The sequence below is a fragment of the Hylobates moloch genome, unplaced genomic scaffold, assembly GCF_009828535.3.
Source record: "Hylobates moloch isolate HMO894 unplaced genomic scaffold, HMol_V3 SCAFFOLD_8, whole genome shotgun sequence".
NCBI classification, from domain to species: Eukaryota; Metazoa; Chordata; class Mammalia; order Primates; family Hylobatidae; genus Hylobates; species Hylobates moloch.
This window is the reverse complement of record NW_026652283.1, coordinates 25295964-25323946: the sequence shown is the minus strand read 5'-3', so window position 1 is coordinate 25323946 and position 27983 is coordinate 25295964. Positions and strand designations below refer to the sequence as shown.

General features: G+C 38.7%; 1 protein-coding gene across 1 annotated transcript in view; it reads left to right on the top strand.

Annotated features, from left to right (window-relative positions):
* Positions 1-27983, top strand: part of ITPR2 (inositol 1,4,5-trisphosphate receptor type 2) — a 509412-nt gene that overhangs the window by 132326 nt on the left and 349103 nt on the right. The window contains exon 10 of the mRNA XM_032159871.2: positions 9682-9726. Coding sequence (XP_032015762.1) covers positions 9682-9726 — 45 coding nt within the window. The remainder of the gene's footprint in view (positions 1-9681; positions 9727-27983) is intronic.

Here is a 27983-nt window from a genome sequence, read left to right as displayed (position 1 = left end):
AATTGGATTATGTAATTCTTGAATTGCCTTTGAGTTTTTGGTGTTTATATTGGCCAGTGTGACAGAGCCTAGCATAGTGGGAAAAAAATCCCACGCATAGTGTTTACAATCTGTCTGACTTTAAGCAAATATTTAACCCCTCTGGACCTGAGTTCCTTTGTGTGTAAAAAAGTTAATCGAACTATATTTTTGTACCCGTTAATTTGTCATTCTGTGCCTGGCTTAAGTATTATACTGTATAAAAAGTATACTGTCTAAAAAGTGAAGAATGTATATTATATAGTAGTATTCTGGAATTAAAGAAGATAGGGAATGTACAGCACCTTGTACATGAGAGGTATGCAATAAATATTAAGTCCGTTTGCTTTCTTGGAGAGGAAGCAGAGAGAAAATGCAGAGTAGTGTTTTATTATTATTATCATTATTAATAACTGGCATGTCTTAGATAAGTTAAGGAGGGTAAGTATATAGGGGCAAAGTTTAGTTATTTAATATGTTTATCTGGAAAAGATTACTACAATGCTTTGACATAGGAAACACTGCCTCATGGAGCCACTGAAAATCCTTCCAATAATATCTCATGATCTGTTGTACAGTTCCTATGTCAGGTATAACACACAGCCAGCCAGTCACTTCCATGATTTATAAATAGACATTTTGGGTGACATTACTCTTAATCAACTGGGCGAAGTATGCTGAGTGCTTATCTAGGAGAACAGCTGAAAAGACTATCCATGACTTGGATTATTAGTATATTTTAACATATATTGCTTTTATTTCTCTAAGTTCTTTAGATAAATTTTTCTAAAGCAGAAATGAAGTTTCTTTTGAATAACTTGAAATAGTTTTTTTGTGGTCTATACATTTGAGTTTAACTCACGCTATTGTGTAACAACTTAAATTGTGGTCTTTTAAATAATATAGAGCAGTTAGAATTCATTGAGCATTTTAGACTTTTAAAAGCCTTTGATTCTGGATAATGCCACAGTTATTCTCCGTAAACCTGTTGAGATATTTCAGAAATCCCCCACTTAGGGAGGAAATGTTTATAGCATTTCTTTGGGCTTATCACAGTTCACAGTTAGCTATGCATTTGTTTTTACCTGTTGTGTGTATTGTGTGTATCTATTCAATGGCTATTTTGTTCCCTGCAATGAAAGGCCTGTATCTGTTTTACTCATTGCTGGACACCTTGTGCCTAGAAGAGTGCCTGACACTTAATTTGCCTTCAGTAACTGTTGGATGATTGAATGAATGAATCACAGGGACTATGACTGTTGTTATAAATCCAATAATTTTACTTTACAGAAAAATAAATCCAGGCTCACAGAGGTGATTTATTTTGTTAAAATCAAAAAAACGATATAATGAAAGTATTAGGAATGAATGCTCTCAACTGAGGGTAACGATGGCAATGTCTAGAGACATTTTTATTTTCACAGTTGGGGAATGGGAGCTGCTATTTGTTGTCACAGTTAGGGAATGGGATGTAGCTAAACATCCTACTATACACAGGACAGCCCCTCACAACAAAGAATTATCAGGTTCAAGATACCAGTAATCCTAAGGGTTGAGAACCCTGATCTGTATTATACTGAAAGTATACATTTATTGAATGCCTACTAGGTAGAAATACTACTTTGACATTGTGAAGATAACAGAGATGATTAACACATGGTCCTTGTCCTCTAAGAGTTGGCAATTTAGATTAACTCAATCTCTGGGACATTGAGATCTCTTTTGCCATTGTTTCCACCATACATGCACATCTGAGATAAATGGTTCTATGTAATGTCTAATTGTTAACATCTGTAGGTGACCATGCTAAGTCTCACAGTAAGTTTTAAGGACTGCAACCTTAAATCTAAGCACAAATTAGATAAAAAGATCTAAAATTTACTTATAGATACAGTGCCCAAGTATGATACTCTATTTTAACCAGCACTTAACTGGATGGTTTAGTTATTCAGAAAAATGTAATAAGCCTAATTATTTATGTGGAAGTGAAGGGGGCACTATCCAAAGGAAATCAGACCATTTGATATGCTGGAAATTCCGTAGTTGAATTATATAGAGAAAACACATATGTTGCAAGCTATTTAAGAATAGCATCTTTTTTTCTGGTGAATTGCAGAAAACACCTAGGAACTAGGATAATGATACAAGATTTAACATGGTTTAAGTTTTATTCTGCAAGATAGTGAAGCGAACCGAGGGTTAGAAATGGTCCCTTATTCAATGTAAAGTTACCCAACAGGATAGTTTAGGGATTTGGATTAATTTTAAAGAAATACTCAGTGCTAGACTGTAGTCCCAGCACTTTGGGAGGCCAAGGTGGGCAGATCACTTGAGGTCAGGAGTTCAAGAGCAGCCTGGCCAATATGGTGAAATCCCCTTCTCTACTAAAAATACAAAAATTAACCAGGCATGGTGGCACACGCCTGTAGCCCCAGCTACTCAGGAGGCTGAGGCAGGAGAATCGCTTGACCCCAGGAGGTGGAGGTTGCAGTGAGCCGAGATCCCACCACTGCACTACAGCCTGGGTGACAGAGTGAGACTCCATCTCAAAAGGAAAAAAAAAAAAAAGAAAAAAACCCACACACCCCCCCCCCCCACCCCCGCCAAAAAAAAAACCAAACCGAACCAAAAACCTCAGTGCTAGAAACCTATGGATAAAATGTGGAACAAAGTATCTAATTATGAACAAGATAAAGATTTTTGATCTTATGAAGTAATACAGGGCATATTATTAGACCCTTTCTCTTGCAATGTCGGTTTCTGTGGGGCATATATGTAGTTAGGTGGCATGAGGGGAAGGTAAATATACACTGATATTTTTGACACAGCTGTCCACACACTCATCGACACTTTGTCGTAGATATTTTACTTGTATTATTATTGTAGTGGTTCAGGCAAGTTCACAACTATGTCTGTGGGGGAGAAAGTAATTTTACCATATTTTGCATAGGAAAATATGGGGACCTCAGTAAATGGTTCTTCCACAGTTGTGGGAAGAATTATAAATCAACCTTCACAAGTTCTGATCTGATGCTTTCTACATTTTCTTTCTTTGGATATTACTAAAGCAAAAACTTTTGATGATCTTTCCAAAGCAATATAGATCAAGTACTGCATAATAATGTCATTTATTCAAGATTGGAATAAAAGCCCTTTTAAAGATCACTAGCTTATTTGTTTGTAGATAGGCAAAACTTCCACCAGATGGCAGTAAACACTTATTTCCTGACTATTCAATAGCCTGTGGATTTAATTAATTAGCTAGAAACTCAGTACTCAAGAAACTCTATAATAGCATAGGATTTTATGACTATTGGGGCTGTAGTTTTAAATGTCTCTGTGTTTAGTTCTCTCTCAAATGTATCAGCCATAGTATGTGAAAAGGGCCTGGTTTGTATGCATGTGTATGTATACATAAATACAGTAGACGAACATACAGACCAGACTCTATATATACGAATAAAATGTTACATATCAAAATATAGAAATTGTACCTGACACACATATACACCCAGTAAAGGTTCTTTTCTTTTCTTTTTTTTTTTTTTTTTTGAGGTGGAGGCTCGCTCTGTTCCCCAGGCTGGAGTGCAGTGGTGCGATCTCTGCTCACTGCAAGCTCCGCCTCCTGGGTTCAGGCCATTCTCCTGGCTCAGCCTCCCAAGTAGCTGGGACTACAGGCGCCTGCAACCACGCCCGGCTAATTTTTTATATTTTTAGTAGAGACGGAGTTTCACCGTGTTAGCCAGGACGATCTCGATCTCCTGACTTTGTGATCCGCCCGCCTGGGCCTCCCAAAGTGCTGGGATTACAGGCGTGAGCCACCGCGCCCGGCCGGTTATTTTCTCTCCTTTCTTTTCTAGGCTTATCAATCAGAATAACAGATTTGTCCTGAAATGCCAGTCATTGGAAAGAGGAACATATAAATATAATTATTTAAAAATACACACATGATAAGTTTATGATTTCAGTGTTATATATAATAAAAATTGATCAAAACACATTTCACTGTAAAAAAAAGTAAAGCTTCTCTTTTAAGAAAATAAATAGGTATTATGGACTTAAAAACTTCCGGTCTGCTTCTTGCTATTGTGTTAGATGGAAGGGTGCAGTTGTTTTTTAATTGACTGTGGTACAATCATGACTTTCACTGCCTAGGTATTTATGATGTTTCTCTCTCTCTGTCATTTTGCACCACACCTGACTTCTTTATATTCCTCTTTGGCCATTTAATTGAAGATTGTCTTCAAAGATTAGTAATGGGTCTCTATATTCCCTCTCTGTCACTCACTGCCATGGCTGCAGTGGACCCTTGCCTTTGATCTTGGATATGCCATTGCCATACAAAATCAATAAATTTATCTAAAATTTAATTGTTTCCTTGCAAAAGAGTGATTTTTCTTAGTTCATAGTTAAAGACGTGAGAGTCGTGATAAACAGTTTTCTCTCTCAGTTTACATATTCAGATTCTATTGTCTCTGCAAAATCTTTCACATCCACTTTATCCTTTTTATTCCAGCATTATTATCTTCATTTGGGTCCACCCACCTCTTCCTTGGACCACTGCCCTTAGTTACTTTCCCTTTTTCATCCTCTGTCCCCTTGCATCATCTGAATATGGATGCAAACTCTCTAGCCGGTCGTTTAAAGGCTTGGATGGTCTGGGCTGACCCTCCTTCCCAGCTTGCATCACACCACTCTGCTTTATGGAGGCAGGAGGGAAGCAGTGTGCTACAGGAACTGAAAGACGTGGCTTTGGAGCCCTCAGACCTGTGCTTGCCCACGCTGCCACTCCCCAGTGGTGTGACTTTGCATAAAGCACTTCAGTTGATGTGCTCCAAGTGCCTCGTCTGTAAACTGTGTTAAGAATCTTGTCTTATAGTATAATTGTAAGGTTAAATGAATTAACCTTTAAAAGCATATAAAAAAGTATTTCCTAAGTGACACTGATGGGTCTTCTCCAAAGAAGTCTCATTTTTCTCATCTATATGGCAGTGATCCCTCCAGCCTTGCTGCCTTCTTCACTCCCTGGTTCCTGCTCTGCCAGTTAAAATTCTACCCATCCTTCAAGGCTTATCTCAAATGCTACCTTCTCCATGAATAATTTGTGAATAAATTTGCCCACCACAGATCCCTCCTTCCTCTGACCTATATTATTTATAAATTATTCATTCCTGTCTTATGTCCCTTGTCACATTTTATTTTGTATTTCAGCTGACTGTATTTATGTCTTATTTTCCCTCCTAGGTTGTAATGTCATATGGTCAGGGACCATATTCTCTTTGTCTTTGCTAAAATACCATATGCTGCAATGCTTTGCCCACTATAGATGCTCTATTAATATTTATTGAATTAATGGTTGAACGGCATATTAGCTCTCCAATGCCAGATTTATAATTTATTTTTTTAATATAAAGACTTTAAATCCTAAAAGACCTCCATATGACCATGTCTTTTTCCTCCTTCTTTAAAAGATAATTTTTTTCTATTCATTTTTAGTCTCTTACTTTAAGAATTACTGCTATTATCCTATTTAGAGATGGGAAACAGCAATATAATTTAAAGCATATATTTATTTGGCCTTTAATAGTTAATGTTGGTAAATTTATATGGCCCTGGATTTATTTGGGTGGCTTTTTCTCCTTCTTTCCCTTCTCCTCTTCCTTTTCTTCCTCATCATTATTGTTATTATTATACTTTATTGAGTTTACTGAGGTAATCTCTCTATGTTAATTATTTAAAAAATCATATTGCAGCCTGAGAGACACAGATGAGGCAAAATCTAACTGATTGGCACCATCTGTAGTTTTGCTGCCAAAGATATGAATATGTAAAATTTATTGACATAGAGTCATGGTTTAGTCATAGTGTTTTTCTCATTTTGCAGATGAGGACACTGAATTCCATGGGCATTAGGCCACCTTTCCTAAAGACGCTGGTGTTTCCCTATAGAGCAGAGACTGGAATCTCCTTCCCCAGACAGCTAGTCAGGGATGGGTAATCCTAAGCGGGGGAAATAGGTCAAGACTGATTTTAGAAGGTAACATTGTCTTTGGGGTAGAATATATGATCTAAGTTTCAGAGGGCATAAATTATTTTATTTTGTGTTTGACTTAGGTACATTAATTCCTGTTTTTGTGCATGTTTTAGTGAGGAATATGTCATGGTTTCCAGCACTGAATTTAAAGTATCTGTAATAACCATTCTAATGTGTATTGAGTGAAAACTTGGGCCATAAGGTACATCCTTGGTCGAACATGTTGCATATCATTTGGATGTAATTTAGCTAAAATTTTAGTATGGAGTTTTTTTTTTAATTTAAAAGAAAAGTTGAAATTTTTCAAGTAGAAAATAAATTTTTTAAAAAGCTATGGTGAAACTTGACTAAAATAGATGAATAAATTTCTTCTGGACACCCTGCTAGAATTTTCTTTACTAACAAGTGAAAATGTGTTTCTTTAATCAGAAGAAAGGAGGCCAGTTAACTCACTCTTTGCCCTCCACCTTTCACTCTTGCATTCTAAAAGCAGGATTAAATCACGTTTTGGAACTAATTCTGTTACTCATAATTCAAGGGAACTTAAGGAATCTGAGGGGAAGTCTGGGTCTCTGTAGACAAAGGCCAGCCTCAAGTCCCCTCAGTGGCTGTCCCAGCATTAACAGGTGACCTGTATCTTCTTTACCCTCCTTGTGTGTCAGTTCTGAAAACTGAAAGACTGCTGTCTTGAAACTCTTGGGCTGGGTACCGCTTTCCATCCATACTCCCTTCCCTCACACTCCTACTCATTTTCTGATTTGTTTCACCATAGTGTAGTTTTGTTTGTTCGTTTATTTCATTTAAATGGAATCATGCAGTACGTTGTTTTTTGTGTGTGCCTTCATCCACTTAATGTTTTTGAGATTCATTCTTGGTCGTCGCTTGCATGAGAAGCTCATCATGTTCATTGCCGAGTACTACTCCATTGTTTGAGTATACCACATTTAGTTTATCATTCTTCTCTTACATGACATGCTTTTAAAATCTTAGCCTAATTTCTGGCTCTGTTTTACATCCCTACCACTGTTTTCTCTGCCTTTTCCCCTTATCATCTTCAAATGAATGTGTCAATCTTTTGTGGTTGATTTCAATGGATAGAGTAACCTCTGCATACACAATTCTTTCTTCAGCTGAGGAAAATTTTATCTTCTATTATCTTTGATTATTGCTTGTGTTCCACTTATTCTGTCTTCCATTTGAGAGCTCTGGTCCCTCATTAGTTGGTTGTCTCTTTTCTGGTTGTCTGTGATCATTTTCTTTTTCCTAATTATCATTTCTGGATACCTTCCTTCTGTATGGAGGGATAGCTGCTAAGCTGCTCATCCTCTGCATTGCTGATTTTCTGTAACTATGCTATTAGTGCTAATGTGGACTTCAATTTTGTATTTATGTTTTCATGTATATTGAAATATGAAGAAATTCCATAACTTCTCTTATATTATTTATATTATTATTTTATTATTTATATATTATTATAATTATTTTGAGACAGAGTCTCACTTTGTCATCCAGGCTGGAGTGCAGTGGCGAAATCTCAGCCTCTGCCTCCTGGGTTCAAGCAATTCTCATGCCTCAGCCTCCCAAGTAGCTGGAATTACAAGTGCACACCACCATGCCCAGCTAATTTTTGTATTTTTAGTAGAGTCGGGGTTTTACCATGTTGGCCAGGATGATCTCGAACTCCTGATCTTAGGTAATCCACCCACCTTGGCCTCCCAAAGTGCTGGGATTAAAGGCATTAGCCACCACACCCGGCCACATATTGTTTCTATACTATCATTTTAGCTCTTTATGTTATTTTGTTGCCTTTATGTAGAGGTCATGTTTACTTGTACTTTCCTGAGAATGCCGAACCATTTCCTGAAAATTCATTTTGCATCATATCATAGGAAATGTTGAGAAAGACTCTGAAGGAATCTCCCTTGTTCTAACTTAGTGTTCCATCAGTCCTACTTTGTTTTTTCCTTCCGTTCTTCTTTCCTTGTTATCCTCAGATGAGTGAGCTCTGCACAGAACCAGAGGGTAGAGTGGATTGTCCTTTTGTTCCATTTTTAAATTCTCTAGTATGAAAATTCAATCCTCTTTCTAAATGTTCAGCTGCAGGGCTGGCTAATGGGTGCATTTGCAGTGCAGTTCCCAGATTGAGCAGACATCGACTCTGGATTCTACGGACTCTACGCACCTGGGCTCAACGGCAGTTGCTTCTGTGTCCTACCCCTTTGCTATTTCTGCATCATCATGCAATGTCGTTCCAGCATACAGCATTCCTTTTCTCTCTTCACACCGTGCTTCTCAGAAAGGCCTTAGCCATCATCTTTTCCCTCCACTTTCTGCCCACTTGTTTTCTGAGCATCTCTTTGGTCATGTAAAGACAGAGACAGGTAGCAGACTAGGGAAGCAGTTTTCTGCGTAATTTCATGGCAGCTTGCCAGTGATAGAGAAACCCTTCTCTATAGCTTTTTGGTCGGTAAATTCTCTGGGTTTCTACGTCAGCGTTCAAACCGACTCAGTATCTTCTTATCTTTGTTTACGTGGCCACTAGCTTAAAGAGACGTTGAAGTTTGCCACATGGTAAAAACTGAGTCATTATCTGCCTGTCCCCGAGAACTATCTACTTTATAATTAGCATCAGTTCATTGAAGATTTGGAATTTAGGTTGTTTTTTCAGCCTTAGTTCTTAATGAGATTGGGAGTTCTTCTCCTTTCATTTTGCTTTGCTTTTGTTTTTTTCAGAACCCTCATTGGTATTTAGTGATAAGTTGGAAGGGGCAATTCTCAGAGCTGCTAGATAAATGGTATTATGAGGAAGACTCCTAACCTTACATTTTAAATGATAACTTTACTGGGATTGTGCATTGTATACACCAGTTGATTCACATTAAAATGATTAAATTCAATCGGACAACTTGATGTTTCAAGAAACACACCTCATACATCTATTGCTTTATGAGTGATCAACTATTTCAGAACAGCTAAGAATCGCTTTGAGACTGTAAGGAGAAGTGGGAGTGAGGAGTCATGGATTTCCACCAGCCGAATGATGCAAGAGTCCGTACTCAGCACATCCAGAACTCATCTTTGTCATCAGATTGGCCCCAAAATGCCACTATCCAAGCCTGAAGACATGTGTTTGTTGGTTTCAGTAGTCCTCATGGATTTGCTCACATATCTGATACGTAGCTCCTTTTTTGCTCGATTTCGTTTCCTTTTCCTTGTGTACATAACATGTAAAACATGATCTCAAATCATCAATGTCCCACTGTTTTTTTTTTTTTTTTTAATTTGTGTCTGAGTTATTGGTAAATGGCAGTTTTTGCAGAGGGTAAAATGGTGAGCTCTATTGAATATTTTTCCAGAGGAGGTGATATTGTCAATTCTTACTTCTTCAAAGATGTCAGCAGTTGTGATATAAACCAAGGCAATGAAGTTGGCATGTTAGCTTTTGTCTCCTGCAACTAGGGTTTGATGGTAGTATTTTAAATTGTCATATTTACTAATAGTTTCTTTCTTAGCATCTTTTTATATTAAACTTAGTTGAGGATAGAATAATTAATTGAATTGAAGATTAATGGTCTTGTTAATGTGCTTTTCATAGCAATGAAAAACTAAATTTTCCTTTGTTTTTCTAGCTTAATCCTGATTATCGAGATGCCCAAAATGAAGGAAAAAATGTGGTGAGTAGAACTGGCTTTTCTCCAACAAATCTCAAACATATTGTTATTATTTTATATGGACAGATTGGAATTTTAATAGCAAATTTGAAGACTAGGGGCTCAGAGAGATTTTCTGAGTAGAGCCTATGGGTCACAGGTAAAAGATGATATGGCTTAGATTATGAGAAGATGTTCAATTATGGGTGCCTGGGAAGATTTCTACAACTTGGAGGCCATTGTTGGTGGAGTGCTAAAGGCAGCTGGCATCTGAGAGATATGGTGGGTCTAGGTTTAGTTTCCGGAGATGCACAGAAATTAAGAAGGAGAGATGGAATTATGATGTGATGTTAAAATAGGACAATAGGACATTCCTTTTGGATTCAAAATAATTTAGGTTTTATTTTTGGAGAACTTGAAGCATCTAGCTGACTGATTTTTCTGATATTCAAACATGTCCTACTTGAAAAACATCTCAATCTTATTTTAACACCAGTTTTCATGACAATCTTTATTATTATTTACCCTGCTTTTTTAACCATCTGTAAAGAAAGCTTCATGGTGACAACATGGCTTCTTTATTCAATCAAAAATTCAGAAATTCAGGACAATTTGATGTGATGCAGACAAAATCTCTAGATGATGGGCTAGATTTTAAAAAAGTTTTAAAAAACAATTTAACTAGATATTTTGATGTAATCTAGATACAGTCTGTAATTCAATTTTCTTAGTTTAGCAATTCCTTTTGAAATTGGTAGGTATTATTACTGCATCATTCAAAATTCTACCCTTTGACAGAAAGAATTGGAATGTCTAGTTAACATGGCCAGTATCTTTGCATTGGTACATAGCTTTAGGTTTTATGAGGATATTGACATGGGGGAGGTGAAACCAATCAGAATTTCTGTACCTCATTCAACCCTGTTTGACCCCCTTCTCTGTCTGACTGCCAGGCTTACCATAGAAATAAAGCTGTGAAGTATCAGGTAATTGGCCCAATGAAACCTTTAACATATCAAAATGTCTCTACACATAGAGGTAGGTTTATTCGATCAGTTGGATCTCCTATTTATAATTCAATTTTAGCGCACTGGGTAGGCTCTTCTCTTGTTGGTTTTCACATGGCTGCCCCCGGATTGTTGGATTCTTACTTTCGTATGATTTAGGAAAATACTGTCAGTAACCAGGTTTAAAAAGCAAAGTGTGAATCATGGCTTCTTTGGTTCCTACTATAAGCTTTTCAATGGCCTTCACCCAAAGACCATCAGGAACACATGGGTAGTTGAACAAGTTGGGTTTATTACTTATGCAGCGAGAAAGGAACATGCCGTGGGGAGCTGTGGGGCATCTCAGAGCATGTTAGAAAGAACTTACTAGAGGATTTGTGTTTGTGTAAGGTGATTTGGGGAGGATTTAAGGAAGTGAGGCTTTGCTGTGGATGAGAATGTTGTCGGGAAGAGGAATTCTATAATCGGTATCTTAATAAATTTTATCTATAGGGAGGACAGCCTTCTAGGGAAGCAACAGTCACTCTTATTAGTTGGGGGAGAGGGATATTTAGTCATTTTTGTGGCTTGGACAATATTCATATTTTGTGTTTAGACATGATTAGGGAATGGTCTGGTTTTGTCTTGATCCATCACAGTCACAGAGTGGCCTTGTCTGAAGACATTCTGTGAAATTGTTTAACAGAGAACAGCATGGCCTTGCTAAAAGGACCAGACCACCTATTGGATGTTAGAGGCTGCTGCTTTTCTCTTTCACAAGGTTTATTTTTGTAATATTCTGTGTGACTTCTTCAGCATCGCGTAGGGCCAAGAGAGTCTTGTTCTAGCGCCACCATTAACTTGTGTGACCTTGGACAAGTGAGATAGCTTCCTTGAGACTCAGTTTCCCCACCTGTGTAATGGGATGAAGATGTTCGTCTTATGTACTTCACCTGCATGCCATGAAGATAAAATAAGATCAGACAGATGGAAACTCTTTGAATTTGTAAGTTGTTTCTATTAAAAGAGCATCGTGTCAAAATTTCAAATTGTACAACTGAATTAAATCTCTGTGCGCATCTCCTTTCTACTACATAATATTTGGTGCTACAGCTGATGATTTTGGCCTGAGCAGAGTGGGAGAATACAGTCTTCCTCCCTATCCAGTGGTTTTGCATCTGTGTATTCAAACATCCACAGATCAAAAACACCAAAATATAATAATACAAATTAAAAAACAATACAGTACAACAAGTATTTACCTGGCACTTACATTGTATTAGATATTATGACTAATCTACAGGTGATTTAAAGTATATAGGAGGATATGTATAGGTTATACTATGCAATTTTATATAAGAAACTTGAGCAGATTTTTGTATTTGCAGGGGGTCCTGGAATCAATTCTCTGCAGATACTGAGGGTTGACTACATAGGGTGTGGAGGTTCTATGGAACAGCACAAACTATATAAATGATCATATATCCATGGTGAAGTTCACTTTTTCTGTTAATCAAGTTTTAGTTATGCTTGATAGTTTTTCTTCTTTTTACTCCAAAAAACAACTTCTTCATTGACCTCTAAAGGTGAGAAAGAGTGCTCTTCTGTTTAAGCCGTTGTTACTGGCAGTACTTGAATTGCATTCAACACAGATGGGTCTGCTTTTGCTGTAGATGTTTGTGACTGAGTCTCATCTGTCATCTCAGGGAGACATCCAACTGGAGACAGTTGATTTAATTTTTTTTCCTCTCCAGAATACCTAGCTTGAGAGCAAAGAAAATTGAGAATGTGGAGCCATAAAGCTAACAATATGGCTTCCTATTTTATAGACCATTTGCCACAGAGCAATAATTATTTTTCTGTCTAAAGAAGAAAACAAAGGAGCTGTTAGAGTTTATCTCCAGCCTGTGAAATAAGCAGTTCTCAAAACAGAATACTGTTTCACCTCAGATCTGGGTTCCAGTAACACTGACTTTATTATGACCATGCTAATTTTTTCTTTGCTCGTTTTCCTGGTGTTGTCTATGTAATGCCCAGTTATTTTTTTTTTTTTAATTTAGAAACATTTATCAAAATGTTGCCTTCCGTATTTGGAGTTTCAAAGGTTCGTGCATGGTGCTGCTGAAATGAGGTGGTGTGTGTCAGAGCTCCCATTAAGACACAAATTGCTGTATTTATTCTACAAAGGAGTCTATTATTTCCAATCTTACAAATGTACAGCATCCACAGGGACCCTGTAAACATTGGAACCGTGTCAAGCCCAGCTGGGAACCTGACAGTCATTAGTTTCTTCTCCTTGAAAGCCTGCATCTTTTCAAATGGCTCTTTGAAGGGGAATTTTTTGGAATTAGCACTACCCATCTTAACATTACCATATTTATGTGGAATGTGATCTGATTTTTCTTGGGAATGTCTGTTTTAGATATTGGGGTTTCTGGCCATATTGGGCCAGATAATTCTTTGTTGTGGTGGGATGGCTTTTGCCTGTAGGATGTTTAGCAGCATCCACAGCCTCTACTCACCAGGTGCCAATAGCAGGCCCCTGATTGTGGCAACTAAGTGTGCCCAGAAATTGCCAGATGCCCCCTGGGGGGCAAATATCATTCCCTGTTGAGAACCACCAGTCTATGTGCATTTATATGCATCAACAGAAATGTTCCAGGAACCAGGGAACTTTGTGGAAATATAACTGAAAATCCTGTTCCATAGAATTTGGAGAGGGGGGGAGTGTACCAGATTCTGACAGACCCTCAAATTTTCCTGAGTACCAGATTCTGACCCCCGAATTTCCTTGTTTTACTATATATTCCTCAGTGACAAGGTGATAAGGAAAACACAGAAACAAAGGTTCTATCAGAAATTAATTGGAGAGTAGCAGTTTGTTAAGGAACCTCGACAAGAGAAGTATTTGCAGCTGTAAACGGCAGTGTTGTGCGCGGTTACATAAAGTCAGTAGTGAGCGCCCTGGAGGATGTGAACAGAAACACACGTGCCTGCACATCGTTATGCTGCTGTGGCCGCTCACAGGTCTGAGCCAACTCTGCAAATGCAGACGTTTCTTACAGAATGTCTCTGGCTCCCAACAACAGAATTGCAACGTGATGTCTGTGCTAAAAATTCGATGACTCACAAATGAGTCAACAGAGAAGGTGTTCTAGGGGCTGACTGCTGTGCGGATGCCTGCAGGCCCCAGGACGGCACGGCACGCACGGGAAGCAAGGAGAGCCATTAGTTGAGTTGACTCAGCTGGCTTTTCCTAGGGGCATTTTCTGCATGTACAACCTGAGAGGCTATGTGGCTTTCTTTCTGAGTGAAAAATGCTCGTTTGATTAAGAGCTCAGTAGACCAGGTTAACATTCCAAGGCCCTGCGTTACCCTAAGTTGAGAGTGTTTTGGAGAGCTAGCTGAGGTTAAATTTAATACCTGTTTAAATTCTGTCGTACCTTAATATATTTTCACGATGCAAGAGAGAGGGCGTTGTGCTTCTGTAATTCTGTGTGGGGAACTAGTGTTTCTGTGTCTTTTTTCTTAAAAAAATCAATGTGAATTTATAAACAAAAGCCACAAGGACACAATTTTAGACTGAATTGTCTTCATGTTATAAAGATATATTGACTTTTTTCTATATTGAGGCTTGAGTCATACATTAAAAATTGTATACTTATCACACATTATTCAGATGTCATTAGAGTCTGGCTTGAGGGGCACATTCCAAGGAGTGTGCTTGAAGTTTACTGTCAGACTGTCTACCAAGAGAGTTTATTAAGCAAATTAACACAGTACAAGAGAATGAAAGCAGAATGCTTAAGGCTACAGCACTGTTTTAAAAAACTTCTAAACATGTTTGAAGCTCTTATTCACACATAAGCAATTGTTATATGCTATTTATAAATGGAGATTTTCTTTTCATTAAAGCTATTTTCCAAGAGCCTAAGTGAACTATTTAAGGGTGGAATAGCGCATTCCACTTATCCTATGTAATTAAAATAAAACCACAGGTCTTAAGCAGTATGAGTAATTCGGAGTGACTTCTTTTAATTAACCCTAACTGGTGAGTTTTTTCTGTGTTTGGAAGAGAGTCTAGTTGTTGTAGTGTGAGAACGTCAAAATAGAGAGGTCCCTGATTACTCTTGTTGGGCCTTTACAGGGAGACATTACCAAGGAGAGTAGAGTAGGAGGGCATTCTGTAGGAATCTGGGTCTGATCTTATGAGTCTAGAAAATTTATTTCATTAGCATTTTAAAAGAGGAATAAATGCAGGAGGATTAACTCCTTCTAAATAAACTCACAAAAGACTGATGAATAAACCACAATGCCAACTTTCAGTTGCCAAATAGATCTAAATATTTGGGTCAGTTGGTGCATTTTCCTTGAAGGAGAATATGTATCAAAGGCTAAATTAGAATATTGGGGTGCAGGAGACTCAGGAAATTAGATGACACATACTCCTTTTAAGGATATGCTATTTTTCCAAGAAGCAAGCCATTTATTGCATCTACACTAGGCAATGGTGAGAGAAACTGTTTGATTCTCCATTTATTTGGGTTACATGCTGATCTTCTGTTAATAAGCCTTTATTCAAACATGGTTCAGTATGACTGATAACATTTTATCTTCTTTAGTTAATATTATGTTTTATTTGTGCCTTCCCAATATTCCACTTAAGCCACTTGTGCCCAAATCCCATTGCCTATAATAGTCACAAAAATCCTTTAGGTTATTTGTATAACTGACTGATCTTGTTCATAACTTCTGTGTCCTTATATTCCAAGGCAGTCTTCTCTCACATGTATTTACAACACTCAGTGTGCTGTGGCTCTTTCTTTTGGCTACAGTAGGATTGCAAAATCCAGGAAAAAAAGCTCTTTTCCAATATTTCTTTGTGACTGTAATTCCCCTGGTTTATTTCTCCCCAAGTTTTCATTTACTGAGGATATCGTTAAAAACAAACATCCTTTGTTTTCTTTTAGAACTATCACTTCCTCTTCTAAACCTCCTCATTCCTTCCTTTTGTATGCCATGTTCTTCATAATGATTGTCCTCTTCAGTATCAGATGTCACTACAGTTTTTAACCCTGAGAAGGAATTCCTACTTGCACATGGTCTTCTACTGGGCCCTGTAAAAGAGGATTGCATAGACCTTGTTCAGGCCTTCTTGAATCAGCTGTTTGCAGTTGGACAGCAGTGTGGCTTTAGTGTCACCACCAGATTTCAGAGCCTTCAGGGAAAACTGCGTCTTTGCCATCCATATCTTATTATAACACCTAGATTTTCATGTTTGCTACATGATATAGATCAATGAACCAACACACTTTTGAGTTTGCCCTTCCCTCCATCCTTCCCTCCCTCCCTTCCTTCCTTCCCTTTCCTCCCCACCTGCCTCCCTCCCTCTCTTTTTTTCCTTTTTCTTTTCTCCTTTTTATCTTTTTAAAAAATTTTATTATTATTATACTTTAAGTTTTAGGGTACGTGTGCACAATGTGCAGGTTTGTTACATATGTATACATGTGCCATGTTGGTGTGCTGCACCCATTAACTCGTCATTTAGCATTAGGTATATCTCCTAATGCTATCCCTCCCCCCTCCCCCTACCCCACAACAGGCTCCAGTGTGTGATGTTCCCCTTCCTGTGTCCATGTGTTCTCATTGTTCAATTCCCACCTATGAGTGAGAACATGCGGTGTTTGGTTTTTTGTCCTTGTGATAGTTTGCTGAGAATGATGGTTTCCAGCTTCATCTATGTCCCTACAAAGAACATGAACTCATCATTTTTTATGGCTGCATAGTATTCCATGGTGTATATGTGCCACATTTTCTTAATCCAGTCTATCATTGTTGGACATTTGGGTTGGTTCCAAGTCTTTGCTATTGTGAATAGTGCCGCAATAAACATATGTGTGCATGTGTCTTTATAGCAGCATGATTTATAGTCCTTTGGGTATATACCCAGTAATGGGATGGCTGGGTCAAATGGTATTTCTAGTTCTAGATCCCTGAGGAATCGCCACACCGACTTCTGCAATGGTTGAACTAGTTTACAGTCCCACCAACAGTGTAAAAGTGTTCCTATTTCTCCACATCCTCTCTAGCACCTGTTGTTTCCTGACTTTTTAATGATGGCCATTCTAACTGGTGTGAGATGGTATCTCACTGTGGTTTTGATTTGCATTTCTCTGATGGCCAGTGATGATTCATGTGTTTTTTGGCTCCATAAATGTCTTCTTTTGAGAAGTGTCTGTTCATATCCTTCGCCCACTTTTTGATGGGGTTGTTTGTTTTCTTCTTGTAAATTTGTTTGAGTTCATTGTAGATTCTGGATATTAGCCCTTTGTCAGATGAGTAGGTTGCAAAAATTTTCTCCCATTCTGTAGGTTGCCTTTTCACTCTGATGGTAGTTTCTTTTGTTGTGCAGAAGCTCTTTAGTTTAATTAGATCCCATTTGTCAATTTTGGCTTTTGTTGCCATTGCTTTTGGTGTTTTAGACATGAAGTCCTTGCCCATGCCTATGACCTGAATGGTATCGCCTAGATTTTCTTCTAGGGTTTTTATGGTTTTAGGTCTAACATGTAAGTCTTTAATCCATCTTGAATTAATTTTTGTATAAGGTGTAAGGAAGGGATCCAGTTGCAGCTTTCTGCATATGGCTAGCCAGTTTTCCCAACACCATTTATTAAATAGGGAGTCGTTTCCCCGTTTCTTGTTTTTGTCAGGTTTGTCAAAGATCAGATAGTTGTAGATATGCAGCATTATTTCTGAGGGCTCTGTTCTGTTCCATTGGTCTATATCTCTGTTTTGGTACCAGTGCCATGCTGTTTTGGTTACTGTAGCCTTGTAGTATAGTTTGAAGTCAGGTAGCATGATGCCTCCAGCTTTGTTCTTTTGGCTTAGGATTGACTTGGCAATGCAGGCTCTTTTTTGGTTCTATATGTACTTTAAAGTAGTATTTTCCAATTTTGTGAAGAAAGTCATTGGTAGCTTGATGGGGATGGCATTGAATCTATAAATTACCTTGGGCAGTATGGTCATTTTCACGATATTGATTCTTCCTACCCATGAGCATGGAACGTTCTTCCATTTCTTTGTATCCTCTTTTATTTCATTGAGCAGTGGTTTGTAGTTCTCCTTGAAGAGGTCCTTCACATCCCTTGTAAGTTGGATTCCTAGGTATTTTATTCTCTTTTAGGCAATTGTGAATGGGAGTTCACTCATGATTTGGCTCTCTGTTTGTCTGTTATTGGTGTATAAGAATGCTTGTGATTTTTGCACATCGATTTTGTATCCTGAGACTTTGCTGAAGTTGCTAATCAGCTTCAGGAGATTTTGGGCTGAGACAATGGGGTTTTCTAGATATACAATCATGTCATCTGCAAACAGGGACAATTTGACTTCCTCTTTTCCTGATTGAATACCCTTTATTTCCTTCTCCTGCCTGATTGCTCTGGCCAGAACTTCCAACACTATGTTGAATAGGAGTAGTGAGAGAGGGCATCCCTGTCTTGTGCCAGTTTTCAAAGGGAATGCTTCTAGTTTTTTTCCAGTCAGTATGATATTGGCTGTGGGTTTGTCATAGATAGCTCTTGTTATTTTGAGATACGTCCCATCAATACCTAATTTATTGAGAGTTTTTAGCATGAAGGGTTGTTGAATTTTGTCAAAGGGCTTTTCTGCATCTGTTGAGATAATCATGTGGTTTTTGTCTTTGGTTCTGTTTATATGATGAATTACGTTTATTGATTTTCGTATGTTGAACCAGCGTTGCGTCCCAGACATGAAGCCCACTTGATCATGGTGGATAAGCTTTTTGATGTGCTGCTGAATTTGGTTTGCCAGTATTTTATTGAGGATTTTTGCATCAATGTTCATCAAGGATACTGGTCTAAAATTCTTTTTTTTGTTGTTGTTGTGTCTCTGCCAGGCTTTGGTATCATGATGATGCTGGCCTCATAAAATTAGTTAGGGAGGATTCCCTCTTTTTCTGTTGAGTGGAATAGTTTCAGAAGGAATGGTGCCAGCTCTTCCTTGTACCTCTGGTAGAATTCGGCTGTGAATCCATCTGGTCCTGGACTTTTTTTGGTTAGTAAGCTATTAATGATTGCCTCAATTTCAGAGCCTGTTACTGGTCTATTCAGAGATTCAACTTCTTCCTGGTTTAGTCTTGGGAGGGTGTGTGTGTCGAGGAATTTATCCATTTCTTCTAGATTTTCTAGTCTATTTGCATAGAGGTGTTTATAGTATTCTTTGATGGTAGTTTGTATTTCTGTGGGATCGGTGGTGATATCCCCTTTGTCATTTTTTATTGTGTCTATTTGATTCTTCTCTCTTTTCTTCTTTATTAGTCTTGCTAGTGGTCTATCAACTTTGTTGATCCTTTCAGAAAACCAGCTCCTGGATTCATTGATTTTTTGAAGGGTTTTTTGTGTCTCTATCTCCTTCATTTCTGCCCTGATCTTAGTTATTTCTTGCCTTCTGCTAGCTTTTGAATGTGTTTGCTCTTGCTTCTCTAGTTCTTCTAATTGTGATGTTAGGGTGTCAATTTTAGATCTTTCCTGCTTTCTCTTGTGGGCATTTAGTGCTATAAATTTCCCTCTACACACTGCTTTGAATGTGTCCCAGAGATTCTGGTATGTTGTGTCTTTATTCTCATTGGTTTCAAAGCACCTCTTTATTTCTGCCTTCATTTCATTATGTACCCAGTAGTCATTCAGGAGCAGGTTGTTCAGTTTCCATACAGTTGAGTGGTTTTGAGTGAGTTTCTTAATCCTGAGTTCTAGTTTGATTGCACTGTGGTCTGAGAGACAGTTTGTTATAATTTCTGTTCTTTTACATTTGCTGAGGAGTGCTTTACTTCCAAATTATGTGGTCAATTTTGGAATAGGTGTGTTGTGGTGCTGAAAAGAATGGATATTCTGTTGATTTGGGGTGGAGAGTTCTGTAGATGTCTGTTAGGTGCGCTTGGTGCAGAGCTGAGTTCAATTCCTGGGTATCCTTGTTAACTTTCTGTCTTGTTGATCTGTCTAATGTTGACAGTGGGGTGTTAAAGTCTCCCATTATTACTGTGTGGGAGTCTAAGTCTCTTCGTAGGTCTCTAAGGACTTGCTTTATGAATCTGGGTGCTCTTGTATTGGGTGCATATATATTTAGGATAGTTAGCTCTTCTTGTTGAATTGATCCCTTTACCATTATGTAATGGCCTTCTTTGTCTCTTTTGATCTTTGTTGGTTTAAAGTCTGTTTTATCTGAGACTAGGATTGCAACCCCTGCCTTTTTTTGTTTTCCATTTGCTTGGTAGATCTTCCTGCATCTCTTTATTTTGAGCCTATGTGTGTCTCTGCAAGTGAGATGGGTTTCCTGAATACAGCACACTGATGGATCTTGACTCTTTATCCAATTTGCCAGTCTGTGTCTTTTAATTGGAGCACTTAGCCCATTTACATTTAAGGTTAATATTGTTATGTGTGAATTTGATCCTGTCATTATGATGTTAGCTGGTTCTTTTGCTTGTTAGTTGATGCAGTGTCTTCCTAGCCTTGATGGTCTTTACAATTTGGCATGTTTTTGCAGTGGCTGGTACCAGTTGTTCCTTTCCATGTTTAGGGCTTCCTTCAGGAGCTCTTTTAGGGCAGGCTTGGTGGTGATAAAATCTCTCAGCATTTGCTTGTCTGTGAAGTATTTTATTTCTCCTTCACTTATGAAGCTTACTTTGGCTGGGTATGAAATTCTGGTTGAAAATTCTTTTCTTTAAGAATGTTGAATATTGGCCCCCACTCTCTTCTGGCTTGTAGAGTTTCCGCCGAGAGATCAGCTGTTAGTCTGATGGGCTTCCCTTTGTGGGTAACCCGACCTTTCTCTCTGACTGCCCTTAACATTTTTTCCTTCATTTCAACTTTGGTGAATCTGACAATTATGTGTCTTGGAGTTGCTCTTCTCGAGGAGTATCTTTGTGGTGTTCTCTGTATTTCCTGAATTTGAATGTTGGCCTGCCTTGCTAGATTGGGGAAGTTCTTCTGGATAATATCCTGCAGAGTGTTTTCCAACTTGGTTCCATTCTCCCCGTCACTTTCAGGTACACCAATCAGGCATAGATTTGGTCTTTTCACATAGTCGCATATTTCTTGGAGGCTTTGTTCGTTTGTTTTTATTCTTTTTTCTCTAAACTTCTCTTCTCACTTCATTTCATTAATTTCATCTTCCATCGCTGATACCCTTTCTTCCAGTTGATCACATAGGCTACTGAGGCTTGTGCATTCGTCATGTAGTTCTCGTGCCTTGGTTTTCAGCTCCATCAGGTCTTTTAAGGACTTCTCTGCATTGGTTATTCTAGTTAGCCATTCGTCTAATTGTTTTTCAAGGTTTTTAACTTCTTTGCCATTGGTTTGAACTTCCTCCTTTAGCTCGGAGTAGTTTGATCTTCTGAAGCCTTCTTCTCTCAACTCGTCAAATTCATTCTCCGTCCAGCTTTGTTCCGTTGCTGGTGAGGAGCTGCGTTCCTCAGTTGGAAATGCAGAAATCACCTGTCTTCTGCATCGCTCACGCTGGGAGCTGTAGACTGGAGCTGTTCCTATTCGGCCATCTTGGCTCCACCCTGGAGTTCCTTTTTATCTTTTTGAGACAGAGTTTTGCTCTGTCACCCAGGCTGGAGTGCCGTGATGCAATCTTGGCTCACTGCGGCCTTGACCTCCCAGGCTCAGGTGATCCTCCCACTGCAGCCTCCTGAGTAGCTGAGAGAGACCATAGGCGTGTGCCTTCATGCCTAACTAATTTTTGTATTTTTTGTAGAGATGGGGTTTTGCCATGTTGCCCAGGCTGGTCTTGAACTCCTGAGCTCAGGTAGATCCACCTGCCCGGGCCTCCCAAAGTGCTAGGATTATAGGCGTGAGCCACTGTGCCTGGCCTCTTGTTCATCTTAAAGCTGTATGTAGTTAAGGTATATAACATGATGTTTTGATACACATATGTATAGTAAAATGTTACTCTAGTCAAGCAAATTAACATATCCATCATGTCACATAGTTACCTTTTATTTTTGTGATAAAAATACCTAAAATTGACTCTCTTAGCAAATTTCCAGTATAGAATACACGATTATTAACTATACTCCGCATGCTGTGCATTAGATCTCTAGCCTTATTCATCCTACAGATATGTGACTTTGTACACCGTGACCTCTATTTCTCCATTCCCCCTGCTCCTGATAATCATCATTCTATTCTCTTTATTTCTACGTAATGTGTTTTGTTTTATTTTTTCTGTTTTGTTGTTGTTGTTTAGATTCCACATATAAGTGAGAGCATGTGCTTTTTTTCCTTTCTGTGTATGGCTCATTTTACTTAGCATAATGTTCTCTAGTTTCATCCATATTGTTACAAATGGCAGGATCTCCTTTTACAAGGATGAATCATGTTTTGTATATAAATGAATATTATACATATCACAAATTTCTTTATTCATCTGTTGATGGATACTTAAGTTGTTTCCATGTCTTGGCTATTGTCAATAATGCTGCAATGAGTGTGACAGTGCAATGTTTCTTTATGAGGTGGTATTTCATTTCCTTTGGGAATATGCCCAGAAGAGGTACTGCTAGGGCTTATAGTAGTGCTATTTTTAATTTCTTTAGGAACTTCCATGTTGTTTTCCACAATGGCTGTGCCAATCTATGGTCCCACCAACAATGCACAAGGGTTTCCTTTTCTTCACACCTTCCCCAACACTTGTTATCTCTTGTCTTTTCGAAAATAGCCATCTAACAGGTGTGAGGTGACATCTCATTGTGGTTTTGATTGCATTTCTTTGATGATTAGTGCTGTTGGGCACCTTTTCATATACCTGTTAGCTGTTTGCATGTCTCCTTTTGAGAAATGTCTATTCAGGTCCTTTGCCCAGTTTTTAATTGTGTTATTTGTTTCTTGGCTGAGTTTTGTGAATTCCTTATATATTTTGTATATTAAACTTTTATCTGGCTTTTGCAAATGCATTTTTTTAACTCGTTGGCTGGGTTTTCATTTTTGTGATTGTTTCCTTTGCTGTGTAGAAGCATTTTTTTTTTTTTTTTTTGAGATGGAGTCTCTCTCTGTTGCCCACGCTGGAGTGCAGTGGTGCGATCTCGGCTCACTGTAAGCTCCGCCTCCCGGGTTCACGCCATTCTCCTGCCTCAGCCTCCCGAGTAGCTGGGACTACAGGCGCCCGCCACCTCGCCTGACTAATTTTTTGTATTTTTAGTAGAGACAGGGTTTCACCGTGTTAGCTAGGATGGTCTCGATCTCCTGACCTTGTGATCCGCCCGCCTCGGCCTCCCAAAGTGCTGGGATTACAGGCGTGAGCCACTGCGCCCAGCCTGCTGTTTAGAAGCTTTTTAGTCTGATGTAGTCGCACTTCATTTATTTTTGCTTTTGTTGCCTGTGCTTTTGGTGAGATAGCCAAAAATGCTTGTCAACGTCAATATGAAGAAGCTTTGCTTATGTGTTTTCTTCTAGGAGTGTTTTGGTTTCAGATCTTATGTTCAGATCTTTTGAGTTGATTTTTGTGTATGGTGTACGATAAGGGTCCAGTTTCATTTTTTTTGCATGTGGATGTCTCATTTTCCCAGCACAATTTATTGAAGACACTATTCTTTTCCATTGTGTCTTCTTGATGGCCTTGTCAAAAATTAGTGGACTGTATATGCTTGGGTTTATTTTTGGGCTTTCTATTTTATTCCATTGGTCTGTGTATCTGTTTTTATGCCAATACATACTGTTTTGATTAATGTTGTTTTGTAATATAATTTGAAATCAGGAAGTATGATGCCTCCAACTTTGCTTTTCTTTTTCAAGATTGTTTTGACGACTGGGTCTTTGGTGGTTCCATACAAATTTTAGAATTGTTACTTCTATTTCTAATTGAAAATGCCATTGGAATTTTGATAGGGCTTGCACTGAATCTGGATATTGCTTTAGGTAGTATGGACATTTTAATAATATTAATTCTTTCAATCTGTGAACATGAGATATCTTTCCATTGATTTGTATCTTCTTCAATTTCTTTCCTCTGTGTTTTATAGTTTTCAGAGTACAGATATTTCACTTCTTTGGTTAAATTTACTCCTAAATATTTTATTCTCTTTGATGCTATTATAAATGGAATTGTTTTCTTGATATCTTTTCAGATAGATTCTTATTGGTGAAAAGAAACGTGACTGATTTTTGTATGTGCATTTTGTATCCTGCAACTTTACTAAATTTATTGATTAGTTCTAATAGTTTTTAGTGGGGTCTTTAGGATTTCTACATATAAGATCATGTCACTTGAAACAGGGATAATTTTACTCCTTCTTTCCCAATTTTTATTTCTTTTTCTTGTCTATGTGCTCTTGCTAATAATTCCAGTACTGTGTTAAATAGAAATGGTGAGAGTGGGCAGTCTTGCCTTGTACTTGGAAGAAAAGCATTCAGGTTTTCCCCATTGACTATGATATCAGCTATGGGCTTTTCATAAATGGCCTTTATCATGTTGAGGAAATTTCCTTCTACAACTATTTTGTTGAGAGTTTTTTTTTATCATGAAAACATGTTGAACTTTGTCAAGTGCTTTCTCTGCATTGATTGAGATGATCATGTGGTTTTTATGTTTTATTCTGTTAATGTGGTATATCACATTGGTAGTTTTGCGTATGTTTAAACCAACCTTGCATCCTAGGAACAAATCCCACTTAGTATACACTTTTTGACCTGTTGTTGAATTTGGTTTGCTGGTATTTTGGTGAGAATTTTTGCATCTATATTAATCAGAAATATTGGCCTATAGATTTTTTCTTGTGGTGTCTTTGTTTGGCTTTGGTATTAGGGTAATGATGGCCTCATAAAATGAGTTTGGTAGTATCTTGTCTACTTCCATTTTTTTTTTTTTTTTTTTTTTTTTGAAGAGTTTAAGAAGGATTGGTGTTAGTTCTTTGAATGTTTGGTAGAATTCGGCTGTGAAGCCATCTGGTCCTGTGCTTTTCTTGGCATCTTGTTTTCTTTTGTTTTAAAAAAAAAATAAACCCAGCAAGGCTGGGCGCGGTGGCTCACACCTGTAATCCCAGCACTTTGGGAGGTCGAGGTGGGTGGATCATGAGGTCAGGAGATTGAGACCATCTTGGCTAACACGGTGAAACCCCGTCTCTACTAAAAATACAAAAAATTAGCCAGGCGTGGTGGCGGGCACCTGTAGTCCCAGCTACTCGGGAGGCTGAGGCGGGAGAATGGCATGAACCTGGGAGGCGGAGCTTGCAGTGAGCCGAGATCACACCACTACACTCCAGCATGGGCAACAGAGCGAGACTCCGTCTCAAAAAAAAAAAAAAAAAAAAAAAAATAATAAACCCAGCAACAGGCAGTCGCAGAAGTAGAGCAAAAAAGGCAGACATGTAGAGTCCATTATATTTATCTTCTCCAGGTTGTTAGTTGATGGTTTTCTGAGAGCCTTATTGATTATCAAAGTCTCTCTGTAGCATAATAGTTAATGGGTTAGGACTGTGGAGTCAGCTAGAGCTGGATTTGCTATTCAGCTCCACCACATGAGAATTATGCAAACTTGGCCCCTAAAGCCTCAGTGTTCTCATCTAAAACATAGGTTAATAGTATTAACTCATAGCACTCACTCCTCAGTAAGCTACACATATTTTTAGACATCATTTTTTTCCCTGCCAATAAAAAGAATCTGCGGTAACACTGGACCACAGGCCATTTTTCTTGCACTCTCCTGTTTTTCTTCTAGTGTACCACACTCACTTCCCTTTTCTTCTTTTTCCCCTGTTCCTACCTTTCCATTTGAACTAGCCTGCTCTCCTTTTTTTTTTTTTTTTTAAGACTCATGTTCACAACCGATTGTGGGAATCGTAATGCAGGATAAAACTGTAAAAGTGCTGTCTAAAATTTTAGAGAGACTAATTAAAACCCAGGGAGCAAATTTCAATAGAATTTCACTTGAGTAGCTGCCAACTACCACTAGAGGTTAGCTGCTAACTACTACTAGAGATTATTTGGGAAGAGATTCCATGATCCTAAGCTATTAAGGCCATTGTGCCAGCCATCTCTTGGAACTCATTTGTCTGGACAGACTACTCTCATTATTGGGTTATTTAAAGACATTTAGACTTTCTTCTTGAGGGATGAGAGGGTGGTTTTCCCCCTCATATATTTTGTCTCCAATTCTTAGTCTTCCTCATCCTTCATGCAAATCACCGTGAAAGTGGGTGCCAAGACCCAAGATAACTTTTTCAGAAGACTTGGGGGAGAGTCTTAGCCATGAGTTTTTATTTACTCTTAGAGGAGTGACTCGTACAGTATTGAAGGGCCTCATGCCTGGCCTCTGGCTTGGATTGGCTTGGATTCGGGCCCTGGTCAGTTGAATTTGGGGCTGAGCATTCATTACCACCATCCACTGCTCCCCTCTTGTTCTCCATCCTTTCTCCCCACCTCCTCTCCTTCCTTCTTTCCCTCTTTTCCCTTCTCCTTCTTCTTCCTCTGCTTCTCCTTCTTCCTCCCCTTTCTTTTTCCCCTTCCCTCATCTTTCATCTTTTTTAGGTAACTGCACTCATCTCTTCGCTCAATGGAAATTATAATGCTTACCTTTCTCTCTCTTAAATTTTTTGTTGTGGAATTAATGAGAACAACCAAAAGAATGGCTTTGGTATTGTGAGAAGCTTTGTATAAATTCAGAAATATCAGCCAGGTGCAGTGGCCCACGCCTATAATCCCAGCCTTTGGGAGGCCAAGCAGGGAGGATCGCTTGAGCTCAAGAGTTCGAGACCAGCCTCAGCAACATAGTGAGGTCCAGTCACTACAACAATTATAAAAATTGTTGGTGTGGTGTGTGGTGGCACACATCTGTAGTCCCAGCTACCCAGGAGGCTGAGGTGGGAGGATCTCTTGAGCCCTGGAGAGTGAGACGATAGTGAGCCTTGATTGTGTCACTGCACTCCAGCCTGGGCAACAGAGTGAGACCTTGTCTTAAAGAAAAAATTCAGAAGTATTATTTGCTAACTGTTTCTGCATTTTCTTCCTTTCTACATGCCCATACTCCCTTATGATGTATAGTATGCTAAGTATGCCCTTTTCTAGTCAATAAACAGAGTTTATATTTACAAATAAGAAACTACTGTTATGAGGGTCCCTCTTTGTGGAGAGTTTGCTGAACCCCTGCTTTCATTAACTCTGAATTTTGGTCTCTGTGGAAGACAGAGAAGTCAAAGATGACAGGAGCTACCTGGTGCTGCAAGGCTGTGAGGGCTTTAGCAGATAACAATCCTGCTCCTGTTTAGGAACCCTGGCAGTTCCCTCTGCCCATTCCCATTTCAATGGTGCCACCAGTTTGTGCACCATTTACAGAAGAGGCCAGAAACGAAACTGCAAGGCTTTTTGATCCAAGTAAAATGATATTAGCAATCTCTGGGAGGGGGTAGGGACTCCAAGTGAATGTTCTGGTATGATCAGGGGTAATATCTTGTCACAGCAGCCATTAAAGAAATGCTTGTCGGCTGGGCACGGTGGCTCACGCTTGTAATCCCAGCACTTTGGGAGGCCGAGGCGGGCGGATCACGAGGTCAGGAGATCGAGACCACGGTGAAACCCCGTCTCTACTAAAAAAATACAAAAAATTAGCCGGGCGTGGTGGCGGGCACCTGTAGTCCCAGCTACTCGGAGAGGCTGAGGCAGGAGAATGGCGTGAACTCAGGAGGCGGAGCTTGCAGTGAGCCGAGATCGCGCCACTGCACTCCAGCCTGGGCGACAGAGCAAGACTCCGTCTCAAAAAAAAAAAAAAAAAAAAAAAAAAAAGAAATGCTTGTCCATGGATCTAGGCCGCTTGCATTTGCCTTTTGAGCATCCCTTCTTTCCCTCAGTTTCATTCACCTTCCTGTGATAGTGCAGTGACAGGGTTTGTCTGTCTTTCTCTCTTCCACTCTAGTTTTCAAATTTCACCTGTTTTAATAAATATGTGTAAGTCACTATTTTTATCTATAAAAATAGTAGATAAAGATATGTGCAGTTAATAGATAAAATATGTGTAGTTAGTAGATAAAAATATATGTAAGTCACTATTTTTATCTACTAACTACCAAGCTTACATTGCATCCCGTTTTGGTTTCTCATGCAACCAGTTCTTCCATGGGGTACTGGGACTTGGGGAAGTTCAAGTAAAAACACATACTCATTAATCTCGTGTTGGTTTCTGCTTAAAATGGTAGGGTGTGCTGGAAGCATTGACCAAGTTTCACATCATTGTGAAGGCTTCTATGTGTGGAGAAGCCTTGTTTTATTTTATTTCTTACGCAATTAT